This window comes from Bos grunniens, chromosome 12 (genome assembly GCF_055505025.1).
Source record: "Bos grunniens cultivar Pamir isolate PY7600 chromosome 12, Bosgru_T2T1.0, whole genome shotgun sequence".
Lineage (NCBI taxonomy): Eukaryota > Metazoa > Chordata > Mammalia > Artiodactyla > Bovidae > Bos > Bos grunniens.
The window spans coordinates 28,219,242-28,237,076 of record NC_141176.1 but is presented as its reverse complement, the minus strand read 5'-3'; the positions used below and the strand labels follow the sequence as shown (position 1 = coordinate 28,237,076).

Below are 17,835 nucleotides of genomic sequence, written 5' to 3'. Positions count from 1 at the left end.
AAACTTGGACTAGGGAAATTTAAAAAGTGCACAGACTTAAGGGGAACATCAAACATGACTCAGAAAACAGCTTTACCTTTTTAGCACACTTTTTCCTTTTGCAAATGCCAGTTTTGCCACAAAAAGGATGCCAGAAGTCTAGTTCACTTACTCCTTTAGCATGTCTGTGGCTGTATTCATAAGCTGTCACTGATTCAGAGTTAACCGCAATTGTTCAGTATCCCCCCTCTACATACACACATACATTGAATCTAATCAAGTCCTGAGGTCACATTAAATATACTGTAGTTGGCTGGCCCAGGACCTGGCACGGAAACTTGATGCAGCCGTTTTTATAAACATCATCATCATGGTAAACCCAAGTGTCTTTAACTGTCAAAGCCTCAACTTTGGGGTTGCCTCCTCATATTTCTGGGAGGCACTATTCAGTGTACCATTGTCAAAAAAAAAAAAAAACTCAGAAATAAGCCATAAATGCAGCAACCATTCCAACTGTCTTATCGAGTTCCAAGAGCTATAAGGAAGGAAGACGGTTGGAGCCTTTCACTCACCTCAAAAAGTCTGTCACATTCCATGATCATGTGGGCCAGCCCCTGAGCCGCGGCCAGATTCTCACTGAGGTCCTTTTGATCTGGCTTCCCAGCGGCATATTTTTTCTGGATGACTCTGTAATTGAAGGGGACAACGCTCAGCGGATCCCAAACCCCAGAGCATTTCACAGGACCCAGTTCACCCCTCTGCTATCTCTTCATGCCTGGATGCCACCCAGATCCCAGACTTCCTCATTTCCAAATAAAAACAGTGACCACACATCTTAGATATCCCGAGGCAGGTTAAGAGTCTGACAAATGGAAAACCTTGGAAAAACACAAGGGCAGGAATAACTGTTGGGGGAGAAATTAATTCATTTTTCCCCAAGTTTGAAACTACTTCACCGCAAGCTGCCATGCTTGGGCCTGAAATCCAGTCTTCAAATTGAAGATTTTGTAAAACACATACAAAACAGAATTCCAGGTTTTCTGAATCACAGAGAACACTCTTCAATGCTACCTTGGTAATTCTCTGACTCTGAGCCGCAACTCCAAACATTTTCTGATTATAAACGAAGTGCTAACAGATCCCCAGGTTGAAGTGCAACGCATGTATTTTTCTTTTTTTTTAGTAGCCCTGGGGAATACCTGATTTGGGATTAGCATTCCTGTCGAGAAAAACCCACCTGGGGGAGCTTTCTTTCTTCAGTAAATTCAGGTGGAAGAGGGAGGGGGCCAGACACACGGCCAGGTTCATGGGCGTCATCTGATTCTCTTCCACCGCGTGGACCACATCGTTGAGGAAGCACAGCAGCGTCTGCAGCACCTCCCGGCTCTCGTCGGCCAGCAGCAGGACGGCCGCCTGCACTGCCTGCAGCCGCTGCTCCTTGGGGACATCTGTTAAAAAATGGGTGCCGGGCTGTCAGAGGGCCAGTCGCAGAAGGAGCCGGCAGGGTAGGGGTAGAGTGTGCTACCTTCCTGCGAACATGCTTGGGGTCCTTGGGGTCCTCGTCGTCATCAACAGTGACCGTGAGGACAGCTAGGAGCACAGAGAAATCATCGCTTTGGACCCGGTGTCAGAACCCCCAGTCTCACTCCAGAACTCACGGTCTTAACGACAAGGCTGGACTCCCAAAGAGCACCCTGTGCTGGCTTTCGATACTCACCTGTCTGCCGCCTCTTGCCCATCGCCCCCCTTCCCTAGCTTGTGAAGTATCTCTCAGGATGCCCAGGGCTTGTGGGAAGGGGAACCAGGTCCCCCCTCCTCTCAAGCCTTTCTCCTTCTGGGTGGTCCCCGTGGTGATGAAGGTGGTGGTGAGGCAGGGGGTGGGGCGGGGAGCCCTGGTCATGCAGGCTTGAAAGAGAATTGGCCTCAACAGTAAGAGGTAACTAAGAAGGAAAAATCCTAGAAAAATGGGTGCTCCGTGCTGCATTTTGCTGCCCCCTGGCTGTGTCTATCAGTGATCTTTTAGGACTGTTGCTGCTGCTGCTAAGTCGCTTCAGTTGTGTCTGACTCTGTGTGACCCCATAGATGGCAGGCAGCCCACCAGGCTCCCCCGGCCCTGGGATTCTCCAGGCAACAACACTGGAGTGGGTTGCCATTTCCTTCTCCAATGCATGAAAGTGAAAAGGGAAAGTGAAGTCGCTCAGTCGTGTCTGACTCTTAGTGACCCCATGGACTACAGCCTACCAGGCTCCTCCGTCCATGGGATTCTCCAGGCAAGAACACTGGAGTGGGTTGCCATTTCCTTCTCCAATGCATGAAAGTGAAAAGGGAAAGTGAAGTCGCTCAGTCGTGTCTGACTCCTAGTGACCCCATGGACTACAGCCTACCAGGCTCCTCTGTCCATGGGATTTTCCAGGCAAGAGTACTGGAGTGGGGTGCCATTGCCTTTTCCGCTTTTAGGACTGACTCACTGCCTTATTCCCCTCACTGTGAAAGACACCATCAGGAGCTCACTTGAGTTAAGAAGTGTGAAGTGATAATAGCTTAGTCGTGTCCTACTCTTCCTGACCCCACGGACTGCAGCCCACCAGGCTCCTCTGTCCTTGGATTTCCCAGGCAAGAATACTGGGAATGGGTTGCCATATCCTCCTCCAAGGGATCTTCCCCACCCAGGGATCAAATCCGTGTCTCCTGCATTAGTAGGCAGATTCTTTACCGTCTGAGCCACCTGGGAGAAGTGGCCTCTTCCCCACAGACATTGGAAAACTCTTGACACCACAGTCTATCCTGGAACGTTGTTATTTCTAGTCTGGCTACTAGAAGTCACCGCAGGTAACTCAGAGCCTCAATCAATGTGCTGGCTACCTGACCCTCCATTCTTGTCCTGTCTGGTAGCTCCTGTTCACCACTTCTGGATTCATGGGTCAAATAAGCAGTTCTCATGGACACTGGCCCTGCAGCAGAAGCTTGGCTGCCTGGGATATACTTGCTCTCTCTTTCTTCTCTAAGAAAGGCCATCTTCTGTTCAGGTTTGGGCTGTATTGTGCTCAGGGAGGTTGGGCCCTTCCCTCTGACCCACACTGGCCCAAACCAAATATGGTAACCCCGTTCTTCTCTCCAGTGATTGATTTAGGGGAGAAAAATGTATACTTTCTGGCCTGTGGGACCAAGATAAATGTTAGGTAGGCGCTTCTGTAAATTTATCTCCCTGATAGAAAGAGACACATGCCTGAGGAGACCCCTTCTGCTGACCTCTTGCCTTTGGATGTGATTTTGGGAAGACATGATAATGTGAAGTTGTGGCAGTCCTATTGTGACCTTAAGGGGATAACCAAGAGAGGCGTACTTCAGCCATGGTGTCCCTGAATTAACCAACTCTGGAATTACTCAACTCCAGATTTTCTGTCTTGTGCGATTACATGATGTCTTTATTGTTTAAACAACTGTTTGTTGGATCCTGTGTTTATAGCTGAGAACATTGTAACTGGTCATCTCTCTCAACAACGCCCAGAGGTTCTCCAGTGATTAATGAACCAAATATAAGCCCTTTGCTCTAATGTTCAGTGCCCTTCCTGGGTACAGGCCTCAGTCTAACTTTTGGAGTCATTTGATGCTTCACTGGACAGTTACCCTTCTGCAAGCCAGACGGAAATCCTATAATCGCCTGACACATGTGCTGTTTGCTTCACTCAGCATGTGCTCCTTGTGTATCTCAACCTTGAGTTGTCACCTCTCCATCAAGTCCTTATTCCTCATCTCAACCCCATTGGGTGCTTTTTGTAACTTATCATGGAATGTCTCCAGTTTTGCTGTATTACAGTTATCTATGTATGTCTTGTCTCCCTAAGTTGTAAGATGCCTAAGAGCAGAGTTAAGTCTTACTCATCCATGTTCTCTGCAGTGCTCAGCACAGTGCCCTGAACATAAGCTGAACTCAGTAAATGCCTGCTCAGCTAAAATAAACCCTGCTTTGATCTTTTTTTTTTTTTTTTTGCTTGTGCGTCTCACAAAGAGCTGAAAGCATTTATCTCTTGGAAATAATCTGGCTTTAACCTTAGACTGATGTCAACCATAACCCAAGAACCGATTTCATGTAAAGGCTCATATATGCTACTTCCAAACCATAAGGGAGGTTTTACTGAAAAAACACCACAGCTCAACCTCTTATGGCAGAAACATGAATTCCCTGTATTTAGGCTCCAGCAACCTGTATCACTAACTTAACCTACTCATTTTGACAAGATAATATTTATTTAGTGGGTCACTACTTTATCCTGTTTTGACAAGTGGTACTTGTTATAATCCTTTTTGATTGCAAACTCCTAAAATACATTTAGTACAGAATTCTCAATAAGCAGGAATCCTCTTCGAGTTGGATCAATTTCACGTCAAGGTCCATTTCATGCATATGTTGCTAAAAACTTGAAAGTCCACAGGCTGAGTGTTTTTTTCCTGAAGAATTGAGACTTGGACCATTAAATACTTATCGCTGACCCTTGAACAACATGGTTTGACCTGCACAGGTTCACTTAACAGGCAAGTGCTTTTTCCTGATAAATACATAGTCAGCTCTTCCTATACTTGGGTCTTGAATTTGCAGATTCAATGAACTGTGAATCCTGTACTGTGTTTATGACCTAAAGTTGTCTGAATCCTCGGATGCCCAATGGAGGATACGGAAAACTGACAGTGGGACCTGAGTGTCCTTGGGGAGTCCTGAAAGGAAGCCCATGCGGATGCTGTGTAAACATAACAGTGCTGCTGGGAAAGAGCCACGTGTTCATTTCTGCCCTTAGCAACTACCTTTAGCAGGGTGTGCCTTTAAATCAATAATTGCTATTTTTAATTATTAATTATAGGGGCTTCACTGAGCATTATCAACTTCACATCACTTAAAAAGTTCTAAGTGAAAATATAAATTAGTTGAATTAAGCTTAAGCCTTGATTTGCTTTGCTTACTTATCACCAGTTAAAATGCATGGTATTAAAATACAATTTTCCCTTGATTTCTAGTCATTTTAACACATCTAGATTTCATATATACCAAGGAAATGCTTTCTTTTTAAAAACACCTGTATGTAAAATAAATTCTATTGTGTCCCTTTTCATTTTAAGTTTATTAAAATTACATTGAAAGTTAGTTAGTTTTTTTTTTTTTTTTTTAATATATCTTACACAAACCCCTATTGAGAGAAGAAAGGTTTTTATGTCAAAAAGTATTTTCAAATGCATAAAATACAGCCTGGAGATTTTCATATCAAAGTGTGAACAAAGTTTACTCCTGTAACTTTTATATACTTCATGCATTGCGTGTAGGGTTTCCCTGGTGGCTCAGTGGTAAAGAGTCTGCCTGCAATGCAGGGGCCACAGGACGTGTGGGTTCGATTCCTGGGTGGGCGATCCCCTAGAGAAGGGCATGGCAACCAACTCCAGTATTTTTGCCTGGAGAATCCCATGGACAGAGGTGCCTGGTGGGCTACAATCCAAAGGGCTGCAAAGAGTCAGCTACAACTGAGGCAACTTAGCACGCATGCATGTATTACCTGTACGATTAAAATTCAATCTGTGTACTTTTTTTTTTTTAGGTGAATGGATGTGCTTTAGAACAGTTTGAGCACTGTACCACTTACACTGGTAGATGTGGAGGAAGGTCTCACTGAGCTTGTTGGTGAAAAGAGGCTCGGGAAGGTCCCGGAAGAACTGCTTCACCATGTCCGCCACGTCGTAAGCGGACTGGTCCTCATAGCTGACGTTCTCAGGGAAGTTCTCATTCATTTGACGTAAGGCATGGATTCGAGATTTCACACCTGATTTTCGAAAAAGACCCACCTGAAACAAACCACAGGGATGTGTCAGTGAGGCTGCCTTTGGCCCCAGATATTTTCTTCCTACGGCAAGCACCTGGGGGGTGATGGGAAGGCAGTGGGACCAGGACTTGGTAAGCTGGAATTGTGGCCAAACTAGTCAATTGTAAATTACTAATTTAGCTACTCTGGGCAGTAGCAGAACATTGACTTCCTCTCCCACAAAATGAAAATAATAATAGTACCCCATCTTACAGGGCTTCGGAGAAAATAGATGTGATTGTGCTTTGTAACCTGTCAAGTCTTAAAACACCACCGATGTTATTATTGTTTTATTGTATTGTATTTAGTTAACAAGTAGTGATTAAATACCCATTATGTATCAGGCATACTTATAACTTCTTGGAGTCATCAGTGAGCAGGCCAGACAAAATTCCCTGTCCTCTGGTTGTGTGCACTTTAGTAGGGGTTTTGAAAAAGTTCCGTCAATGGAAGGTTTGATAGATACCAGATAAGCAACCATATCCAATGCCCCTTTGAGGGAAAGGTTTATTGGGAATGTGTTCATGAAACAAAATAATATCATAAGCATGTATTTTGATTGAAAAGTCTTACTTCTACGCTTTTCCTTCTCCAGAATCCTTGTGACATAGGTTTCTCGTATGATGCACCTACTACTCTAGCTGGTGAGTTGTTAGGTATGTAAGTTACGGCTCTGGTGAGAATGATTCCTGAGTGGCTTTTCTTCAGACTTCAAGACATTGTCTTATGCCTTTTTTATTTTTAAGCACTTACACTCCTCTGCTTGACAAATAAATGGAGCAGTAGGGCACCATGGGGATGATGCCCCAACAGGGATGAGCAAGGGGGAGCAGAGCCCTGTGGGGATGCAGGGTCCTGCAGTGGTTTCCAGGTTATGCTGTAGGCTCCCCTCGAGTGGATCTGCCGCCACCCCAAAAGAACTGAGCTTCTCTGGGAGCCCAGGCTTACAGTGCATTAGTATGTCTGTTATTTTTAAATGCCTGCAGGGCACTGAGTTTCTCAAAACCAGTTCTTCAACCCTCCATCTGCACTCTTCTCACTCCCCAAGGGCTCCCTAGTTGGCCCGCTTCCACGCTCCCAGCGGTCAGAGAGGTGGGCAGTGGCCGGACCGGGAGTCAATGCTGGCTGCTCTTTCCCTGCTCTGGAGAGTCACGCCTCCCTGGCTGCTCCGTGTGCCAGGCCGGCCTCGACCCAAGCTCCGGCGTCTGAGGAGAGCTCTCTCAGTTGCTGCTATAAATGGAGAGCAGCCCTCACTCTTTCGAACTGCAGTAACAGCAAGGGAAGAATTCCAAGCAGTTGGGGAATACTCGGGGTTTTGTATACGTCAGAGGCACGGAACACAGGGGAAATTATACACCACTACTTTTTGTGGCAATAAAGACAGAATCCTTAGTAATCCTTCTCTGCATTCTGAGGCTTACCACCCCAATTCCACAGAATTGGATATTCAGGCGGAGTGTCATTTAAAACATTAATCACTTTCTTTTTGATTCTTAAGGTTTGGAATGCCTAGAAAATGCACAAACGTTGCCAAGAAGAATCTAAAGAACATTTCTCTTCCTCTGGCGACTACTCCAAATTTCATCAAAAGGCAGGAGAAGAAAGCATGTACTGTCAAAAGAAAAGTTCAAGGTGTCAGATAAGTGATTATCGGGAGTGAGACCCGGCCTCAGTGTGTTTACATCTCTAATTCTGGAAGGAGGCCCAGGACCGGGCCTCAGGGCCGTGATACACGGGAGTTCTCAGAAGCCAAGTGCCCCAGAGGTGAATTCCTTAGCGTGATTCACAAACAGGGCTCCTCCTGTGAGTTGGGAGTATTCCATCCAAGAATTCCTGTTATTATTGTTTTTGACGGTGGAGAAATACTGATCGTGTTCTATAAAAAGAATAATGCTGACAACTGTGTGTGTGTGTGTGTGTGAGTGAGTGAGTGTGTGTGTGTGTGTGTACATGGCGGGACCAGGTTCCTCATTGTCCTCTGTGCCTCGCCGGCGTGGATTCTGGTGCACGTGAGGTGCAGGTACACACACATCCCAGGGATGCTTTCTTTGTACTGTTCTGTCTCCAAGTTTCTTTCTAGTTTCAGCAGATACTGTTATTTCAACGATTTGAGACGTGTCTGGAGCTCTCCAGCCGCCGGGTCTGTGCTGCTTGTTCCGACTTCAGATCTCACAGGATGTCCAGAGGGTTGTCAGGTATTTATTTGTTCAGACTCAAATTCTGACAGTAACCTTCCCATCCCACCCTTATCTTCCAGGGGACGTGGGAAATATCTGTGGGTTCTGTGGATTTTGGGTGCTTCTGTTGGAAGTGCCAAAGGAATTTTTTTTTTTCTAAGTCTAATAAAAGTAAAGGTGGTCTGAAACCAGATTCCAGATGGAGTACTGAGGATGGCAGAAGAGACAGATGGGAAGGGCCCCTGTCATAAAAAATGGCACTGAGCTGATGGAACAAGTGCCCTACTACCTGCCTTGTTGTTATGTGACCATGGGAATTTTCTATTGTTTAAGCCATTTGGGGGCAGGGCTACAGGTTCCTGCAATGGAAAACTTCTGGTGAGGTAAGTAGAAGCTTTTTCTGGGACCAGAGGGAAGAGCTTTTCTTATCCATCATCGTAGAGCAGCCAGGGCTAGGGGTTCCCAGGATTGCCAACCATCACTTCCTCTTCAAAAAGCTTTCACAGCTGCGATAAAATGCACATTTCTGACTAATTTCTTTTTGTAAGTAAAAAGTGGAGGACCAAAGAAACCACTGAAAATGCGTTTCTTCTAGGGACACCATGGTCATTGTGGCCGATGGGAGGCGACCCCAGGCCCTTCAGCTTCATTATGAAGAAGACCCAAGAAGTGTGAAATGTCTTTCATTCGCTTCTGTGTCTGTCGCTGGCGGCCCGGTGACCTGGGTAGTCACATGTGGACGCACCTTTAGTTTAATGCTCTGTGGTTGCCATTTTGAAATTCTTTGTAATCTCTATGCACTTTTCATTTTGCACAAGACTCCACAAATTACACAGCAGGGCCTGCTCTCATGTACCAGAAAGTATGGCTCCAACATCCTCTCTTAATAGGGAAGAGTAGTGGTCAGCAATGCAAAACCCATTTCATAAGCTTCTCTCTTGCACGTCATCTTCATTTTCAGGGTAAAAGGATGAGTGATGAGTGTCCCTCTGGTCTGGTTTTACTGTCCTCTCTCTTTGGTCTTCCACCTAAACACTCAGCTTTGAAAAGCAAGGACTCAACGTGTAATTTAAAAAGACAGACCCAGGAACATCTCATTTTATGATGTTAGGTAGGCAGCAGGTGGAGGACACTTGTGCTGAGTATGAAGTGTCTTCACAGCATAATTGGGCTTTTAAAACTTGCTACTCCATTAGAAGGAGAGCGTGGGCATGAGTGCTGCATTAGAATTCAAGTTTCATCTAAATAATGTTAAATCTCCTACTTGGCATCCTGCTTATGCTAATCCTTTCAGCACTTAATGATGTTTATCAGGACTTGTGTTTCCTCTTCTTTAGGGATGTGAGCCACTAATGAAGAAAGGTTGGTTTTATCCAGAGAGAGAAAGATGCCTGAGAGCAGTATGTAGCGGGTTCTTATGTGGAGCCTTGCAGGTTTGGCCACTCACTGCCATGACTCCATACTCATCAGGAGCTGGGTATAACTTGGGTATCATCTACCCTTCTGTGTAGCTGATTTAGGGCAGAAATAAAAGCTCAGCCAACAGAGCCTGCTCCTTTCACACACTGCCATGTCTGCAATGATTCATAATCGAAGGTAAACATCCTTATTTCATCTCCAGCCAACTGCTCAGGTGAAAATGGATACACTGTGTTTCAGCACGAAGAAGATGTTCTGTACTTGGGGATGTAGGCGGCCCTGTTTCAGGCCTCTGTCTGGCTGTCTTCAGTCCTTTGTGACAACCTCCTGTTTGAGAAGAATGCTTAGCCTGAGGGGAAGGAGTGGAGCAGGGAGGGAGCCTCCCTGTCTGGGGTGAGAGGCTGAGCCTTGGGACAGCCCGAGAAGGTGGTTGGAGGGGACCACGTAAAAGGAGCAGCAGAGAAGTCGGTCAGCGTGCTTCAGAGGAAGGGCATCTTAGACCCTTTGGTCCTGCACAGTCGTGGGGCTGGGGTCTCAGGATCCTGAGTAGACCTGAGTCTTCGATTCAGAGGAGGTGCCATTGGTGAAGGAAGAACACTTATCTGGCGGGTTCTCCTTCCTTGTTCTTTGGTCTCTCTTTGTTTTCAGATTCACTGGCTTTTATTTGCTTGAGTTGGCTCTTAAATCTCTAGGATAGTCTTCCTCCTGAGCCTGGTTTTCTTATTATGTTTCTCTGCTTTCCCCTCATTTCTTACTGTTACTGCCTGCCTTCTTTGCAGGGACCAGAGGGGGCCCTCTGTGTGCCCCCCACACTCTTTGCTGATGAAGGTAGGGGGTCCTTGCCAGCACTGAGTGCTTCCTAAGGGAGGGACTGGCTAAGGCGAAAGTCCCTTTGGCATCTGACAGATTCTTTCTTTGGACGGAGACAACAGAAGGGCTGACTTGGTCATTGTGTTTACATTTACAGTCAGTATCCACGTCCACGAAATGAGCCTTTTTCTTATAAAGCTTTGCCAGCATACTGTTTTTCAGGGTAGTGTTTGTCCAGATTAAAAAAGAAAGACAGAAAATAGTTACAGGCCTGAAACAGAGACAGGGAATAAGCATAAGCCAGGGAGCAGGGGTTGATGGGGATTTGGCGCCACTTTCCTTCTCTCCATTTGAATGACTTTTGCTTCAAACAGGAGACTGGCATCAATAACAGCAGCAGTGCTGGTGATACACGTTTATTCAGAGTCTACAGAGGGCAGGACTGGTTTCCGTTCTACATAAAGACTATGCAGTGAGTGGAGTGGTGATATTACAACACATGTGTAGCCAGTCTTGTATAGGAAAAGAATTCAAAGTGACTTATAGTGATCTATAAATTAAGGATCATAGATGAGACCATCAGAGCAATAGGAAAATAAAGACAGAAAAGGAGAGCAGGAAGTAGGAATGAGGTTCACACACAAAATTCACGCATGCCCCCATGTTACATATATTAACTACAGGCAGAATGTGCATTTGGTTTCAATAATTCTCGCAGCCAATGTAGAGAGGAAAACATATCCAGCTGAATAAGCCTGGTGTACCTAATATAGACAGGTCAGTTATCCCCAAAATAACAATGCTTTCAGGTGCTGGGGGCTGAGGAAGAAAAATTCTTTGGTTCTTACAGAAAAGACACCACATGACACAATGAATAACACCATCAGCACAATCCTGACACTGAATCCATCAGTGAGCTGTTTAGGGCCACTTCTCAAAGTGTCCCTCAATGCCAGAGGTGGCATCACCCCAAAATCACTGGGGACAAACAATTCTAACGGGTGGTAGTGAAATGCATTTGTTAAAAACTTGGACCCTGGAGATAGATTTTCAAGCAAATGTTGGCTCCACCATTGACACATGGGGGCTAGCCCTGGGTGATATGGGATTGAATGAGGCAGTGAGCACAGGATACCTAATATCCCTGAAACATGCTGGGCACTTAGGAAAGGTTACAGTTATTGAGTGAAGAGTGTAGATGAACTGCAGCATTTGCTTTAAGCATTCCAGAACAAACCCTGTTTTCTCTTAATAGAACATTTGCTGATAAGCATTAGAGCCAAAGACTCGAAGAGAATCAGCCAAGAGGGGAGATGGGTCTTATATACCTTTATGAAAATTGAGAAGTTTGGAAAAACGTGTCTGAATAGCAGGCAACTCTCCACAAAACACAATCCTGGGTCTATACTGCTGCTGCTACTGCTGCTAAGTCACTTCAGTCGTGTCTGACTCTGCAACCCCATAGACGGCAGCCCACCAGGCTCCCCCAATTCCTGGGATTCTCCAGGCAAGAACACTGGAGTGGGTTGCTATACTAATATTCCAATAAAAGTACAGTTGAAGCTTCAAAGTCCTGTGCTGAAGGGCATGGTGGCAGTGCTTTCAGGACTGCAAAAGAGATTAACTAGAGTGAAAGTGGAGTTGCTCAGTTGTTTCCGGCTCTTTGCGACCCCGTGGACTCTAGCCTGCCAGGCTCCTCTGGCCATGGGATTTTCCAGGCAAGAGTACTGGAGTGGGAAGCCATTTTCTTCTCCAGGGGATCTTCCCGACCCCAGAATTGAACCTGGGTCTCCCGCACCCATTGCAGACAGACTCTTTCCCATCTGAGCCACCAGGGAATTCCCAGGGTATTGGCAAATGTTTGAGCCCACCTCTCCAAAAATTTTTCTCAGTAAAATACCCATAGACCTTCTACTTTTGATTAATGTGTGCCTTTGGTTAAAGTTCTAAAATTAAAAAAAAAAAATCTAACGCTTAACTATCAGCTTCATTGGATTGCTCCATCGGGATGTTACTCACAAATCAATTAATGTTGGGGCATCTGCCAAAGATGAGTGCTGTTGGTTTTAGACAAGTGGTCTCTTGCTTTTCTTTCTGAGAAATAACAGGCAAGCCATCCAGGCCATTTCTCAACAAAGCAGCCATCACCAGCGCAACGGTAACAGCAACCACGTTTACCTCCACTGTGACATCCAAATATGCAAAAATGTAGATGTGCGTATTATCTGAATTAAGAGTGGGAAGGGAAAAGGGCATGAGGCATCGAGTTCAATCAGTGATGGCACTGAATGAAGAAGTTACTCCTGTTCTTTTCCACTGAAAACTGCTATTTGATTCATCAAGAGACCATCCTGATTCTAAGCATGATCTCAGCACTGGGGTGGAGACGACATCAGTTCATGAGTTCGGGTGGCTTAGCTCATTCCTGTCTACTTAGCTTAAGGCCAAGGGTAAATCAATGAAAAGTGCAAATAACCTTAGGTTGGCACAGATTCTTCACACGGTATTAAAGAGTAAGATGAATAGAAGCCATTATAGAATAGTTACCTGAAAATACCCTCAATACTCAAGGTTGCAATTGATCAAGCAGAAGCATGGCTTTTATTTTGGACAGAATGTCTAATAGAGAAACTAATGAGTATTAATTAGGAGGAGCAAAAGCCTGGCCTGGTTAATCATAGACTAGGTTGCACTCTGGGCCATTCATTGTCCACCATTGAGGCGGCCCCCACAGTCCTGGAGACGGAAAATGGTCTCCAAAAATTTTGTTCAGCTTGAGCTTTTTAATCAACTCCACAAGATGAAGGGACATTTAACTTAGCTGATATTATTTTCATGTTTTACTTGCACATTTAAAAAATATATAAATAAATTTAAAAATATAAACAGTTATGGTGCTGCTTCAAAAAAAACTAATAAAGGGAGATATAAACACCTAATTCTAGTTTAAAAACAAACAGGGATAAAAGAATGCTATGAAATCAGTGGTGGCATTGAGACCGTAATTAAAAGGAAATGCAGTAGATAGCTTTACTCCCAGTTTCCGGGGAACACAAATTAGCCATCACAGGTACAAATGATCAGTGTTAGCTTTCTGCAGTCACTCCAGGGTGTCCTTCAAGTTGCCAGTGAGGAAACATCCTCGCATGGCTTGATGAGGATGTCACTTGGTCAAATTAAACAGTGACCTCTAAAGATGACAGTGCCTTTTCTTTCGGAGGCGCATGTCTTGTCTGACCCTGGACGGATCTGATCTGGCTGGTGCTCTGTGCTGCCTGGCCTGTGCCTGGGGCTGATGACCCTACCTGATCGAGGCAGTTGCTGCGTAGATACCTCAGCGCTTGCTGGATGCTCTGTGGCAGGGGCTGCCCAGTTCTCTGGACGTGAACGATGAGGGGAACGCCAAAGACCGCCTTGTCTCGATAATCAGGAACTTTCATCCTCTTCATGAACTTTGGAACTGCCCTAGAATTCACAGAAACCAGGTCATGCACGCCTCGTGGAGCACACTGCGGGGAGAGGCTGTGAAAGCAAGAGGGAAGCCAAGCTTTTGTTGGAACATCTGACAAGCGCCGGGGAATTCAACATTTCTCCCTTGATTATTCACATTACATTGGAAGGACTGTCTGTGCCCTGTGCCTCTAACTGTTAAACAGGGTGATTCACATTAGCAGAATGGATTTATGGCCCTGCTTCTAAGTGCTTGACATTCCAGTTTAACTGTGACGGACACACTTCTTAAATGATAAACACTTTAAAGTCCCCAATAAGACAAAACAAAACAAAATTAAAAACTACATCAGAAAGAAGAAATTTGGTTGGGGTTGGGGGAGAAAGAAGAGAAGATAAAATATTATGTTAATATCTTCCCTTACTTTTCTAGAACCAGTTGTACTTTTTAAAGAAAATTTTAATGCACAAGCATATGTTGATTTGACCACACAATTTATAACTTACTTATTATATTTTATAAAATATAAACTGCCGATTCTTCTTTGTGCATAATATATAACATATGACAATCAGCAGCACATCTTACGTTTTTCCAAATCCATCAAATTGTCTAAAATCGGTCCACATTCAAGTTCCAACATATGCTTTTGTGAGTTCCTTATTCCAAAGGTTTACTGCATAGTCTTGTTTTTATTAGCCAATGAAATAAGAGCGGAACTGTATTTGAAGAGTTCAGTGCTCTCAGAATGAAGCAATGCTCTAAGCGTGGAGCTCTGCATTGGGCCAGGAGGTACAAGAAACAGATGTTTTCTTTGCAAACTGCCAGAATTACTTTATGGCAAGTTTATTTTTAATGTCTCTGTTCACAACTAATCACTCTTTACTTGGAGCCTGACTGCCTTCCCTGGAAACTGACAGAGAGCTACAAATAAAGTAATGCTTCCTGTAGGCTACATCTCATCCAGGCTTTGGCAGCCCAGGGGTGGACACTGAGGAAGAACTCTGGGCAATTTTTGTTCCAGAAAACTGGCAGTGAAGAAAACAAACAGATTCCTCAGAACTCAGAAAGCAAACACTGAAGTGCTTGCCATCACACACTGAGCCCTGGAATAAATGGTCTGCTCCAAGGCGAATGGGCTACGCACCACGTCCAGCCGTGCTTGTTGGACATGGAGTGTTTCTCCATGATGGCCGTGAGGCGGAGCAGCGAGAAGCGCTGGAGCAGGTTCAGCTGGCCGGCTGTCTGTCCGCTGATGTGGGGTGATGCCGTAGATGGCTGTGGCTGGTGTGAGAGCTGGAAGCTGTTCCACCGGAGTCGCCTTTACCGGAAAGACCGTCAGAGAAGCCGGTCACAAAAGGGATGGGTTTTTCAGAAAACATGGGATATTACCAATTTTTAAGTAGCTAATCAAAATAGTTTCCGAGCCAAGAGAGTTACAGAGCAAATGGAGCAGAAAGACACAAAATGCACAGAACAAACAGAAGAAACTATTTTGGAAGAAGTCATTATCTGTTTCATTGGTGGTGATAGTTGCTCAGTCGTGTCCAACTCTACGACCCCCATAGACTGTAGCCCGCCAAGCTCCTCTGTCCCTGGGATTCTCCAGGCCAGAACGCTGGAGTGGGTTGCCATTCCCTTCTCTAGGGAATCTTCCCGACCCAGGGATCGAACCCAGGTCTCCTGCATTGCTGGAAGATTCTTTACTGTCGGTGCCACCATTAGGAGGCTTAAATAAGTGATATAATAAATGTTATATGTTAGTTTATTCCTAAATCCATTCCCACAGTGTTGAAAGCACCTGAGACTGTGTGTGTAAGAAAGAGAGAGACGTTCAGACAGACAGAGGCAGAGATAGAGATCACACACATTTGGGAGCTGTAGAGTACAGTCACACTCCCGTCCTGACTCCACACTCTGACTTGTGACAGGTGTAGATGAAGCTCTCCTGATGTGACCGTACAGCAGTGAGCCCGAGAGACATCACTGCCTTGGGAGAGACCCAGCAACACGTACAGTAGGGCTGTTCCTACTGGTTACCCCCTTCCAGGCCATTTATCTAAGGTGCTTGTGAAGTGATCATAGTAAAACAGCTTTTACGTGCTTTGTATTCTGCATTTTAAAGTCAAAATAAACATATGAAGTACTGCATACACCTTAGATCTCAGAAATTTCTCATAGAACTTTTTAAAAATTTAAGATTTGGCAAAAGAGATGCTTGGCAAGGTCATGGGAAGAGCCTGTGCACGGGCAGTGGGCCTGGTTATCAGTGCTTTGCACATAAGAAGCTCAATTTTTTTTTTTTTTTGCATAAAACCAAGATTGAAACAAATGTGAGTTAACATGGATTCAATCTGCACAAAAGACATACTACTGTTCAAATAATTCCCAACCACGTACATAGCTTAGACCAGTGTTAAATATTTAGAAGGTACTCTATAAATGTCTGTTAAACAGACCATAATTATTATGAAATGGATTTAAACCTCATTTCACAGAGCCATGCCACCAACCTGTTTGGCCTGGTCAGAGAGGCCCCTACTCCTGAGTCCCTCCTTTCTCTGACCCCAGTGGCCTCTGACTCAGTAAGAGATGCTCCATCTCTTTCCATGTCACTGGGTGTGGTCCGACCTTCAGAGACAGAGTTGCCTTCGAAATCCAAGGTGATCTGATTGGGAGAGGGGAAAGGGGAGAAGCCAGCCTCTCCGGAGCTGTGTGTCTGTGGTTCGGATAACACGTTTCTGGACCAGTCATCCACCACCTCCTGGAGCCCGTTGATGTGATGGAGGATGTCATCCAGGTGAGGGAAGAGGTCATCCTTTTCCAAGTCCAGAAGGTCCCCGGTGCTGGCATACAGGTGGGAGCCGGGGACGTTGTCGTAGATGCTGACCCTACTCGCCCTGTGGCAGGACCCCACGAGCCTGGGCTCCCTGGCCCCCGGGCCGGGCTGTCTGCCCAGGGAGATACTCCCGGTCCTCCAGCTCGCCCCGTGGCTGTTGTCTGTTGGTGAGAGGCTTTCGATAGAGAGCGCCTTGGGGAAGGTCCCTGGCTTGTGGTCCTTGGGGACGTGCACCACCAAGTTCTCTTGCGAGTGAAACTCGTGCGCGTGGTGCTTTCGGTCTCCCGCGTCCTGCAGCGCTGTCCCCGCCAGCACGTCCAGGTCTTCTAGGTACATGCCCCCGCGCTTGTGGGCCTCCTGGCACTTCCGCTCCTTCAGGCCGGGCGTGCTCCCCTCGCTGCTGCTGTTCTCCGAGGGGCTGCTCTCAGCGCCCCACTTGGTGGCGCCAGGAAGCCCGGCACTGCCGGTGGCGGGGGGCGAGTTCTGGAGGTGTCCGTTTGGGATCTGGACGCACTGCATGGCCCTGAAGGACTCGGGCTCCTGCTGCAGCACGGGCCCGCTGATCACCAGGCCCCCGGGCCGCCCCTTGTGCCTTCCCTGCGCGCCTTTCCCTCGCAGCGTTTCCATGCGTTTCAGGAACGACTTGGCTCTGGCCCGGCTGGGCTTCTCATTCTTTGGGTGCAAAGGGTGCTGGAGCCCGTCTTTGGAGGACGGCAGGAGGCTGTTGCCCACCAGCGCGGCGTCCAGCATGACCGGGCCGTCAGCGCAGTACTGCCCGGGGCCCTCGAAGGCCTCCCGGCCGACGCCGTGACCACCAGGCTGGCTGCGGCCGTCGCTCCCACCGCTGCTTTCACTGTGAATGGAGCAGACCTCGGGCTCGCTCAGATCCGTGAGGACGCTTTCACTGCTGGTCGTGTTTTTCATCCTAATGTCTCCCGAAGACCCATTTCTGTCTCCTCCAGGAAACAGTGTGTGGAGGTCGTCCACGCGAGACCACCGGCGGCTGGTTCTTTGGAAAGTCCATTTGTTGCTGATGCAGAGATCTTCCTCATCAGAGTCGTCACCCTGGAAAACAGCAGCAGGATGCTAATAATGTACGGGTGGCGGGGGTGGAGAGGGCAGTCTGGGGAGCGTGGGCATGGTACCCCTGCCATCTCCTTCCCTCCCTCCATGGGTGGACCCTTTTGCTGGTCCCTCCACCATCTTTATTGTCCTGGATGACCTCTTCCTTCCCAGAAGCTGGAAGATCCCTTTCCAACCCGTCCAGCTCTCTTCCCTTCAGTTTTCCTTCCTTCCTTCCTCTCTAAGAAGCTTCGT

The 17,835-nt window shown here is 46.4% G+C and overlaps 1 protein-coding gene across 14 annotated transcripts in view; it reads right to left on the bottom strand.

The window, feature by feature from the left end:
* The window catches only part of STARD13 (StAR related lipid transfer domain containing 13), a 492,092-nt gene that overhangs the window by 7,768 nt on the left and 466,489 nt on the right, over positions 1-17,835 (bottom strand). For 8 of the 14 annotated variants that reach the window (XM_086329392.1, XM_086329394.1, XM_086329390.1 and 5 more), the window contains 6 exons: positions 16,193-17,583; positions 14,827-15,000; positions 13,534-13,750; positions 5,607-5,805; positions 1,217-1,427; positions 552-666 (listed from right to left, as the gene is read on the bottom strand). In XM_086329392.1, coding sequence (XP_086185518.1) covers positions 552-666; positions 1,217-1,427; positions 5,607-5,805; positions 13,534-13,750; positions 14,827-15,000; positions 16,193-17,583 — 2,307 coding nt within the window. The remainder of the gene's footprint in view (positions 1-551; positions 667-1,216; positions 1,428-5,606; positions 5,806-13,533; positions 13,751-14,826; positions 15,001-16,192; positions 17,584-17,835) is intronic. The other 6 variants (XM_086329395.1, XM_086329393.1, XM_086329391.1 and 3 more) reach the window with 1 other exon arrangement.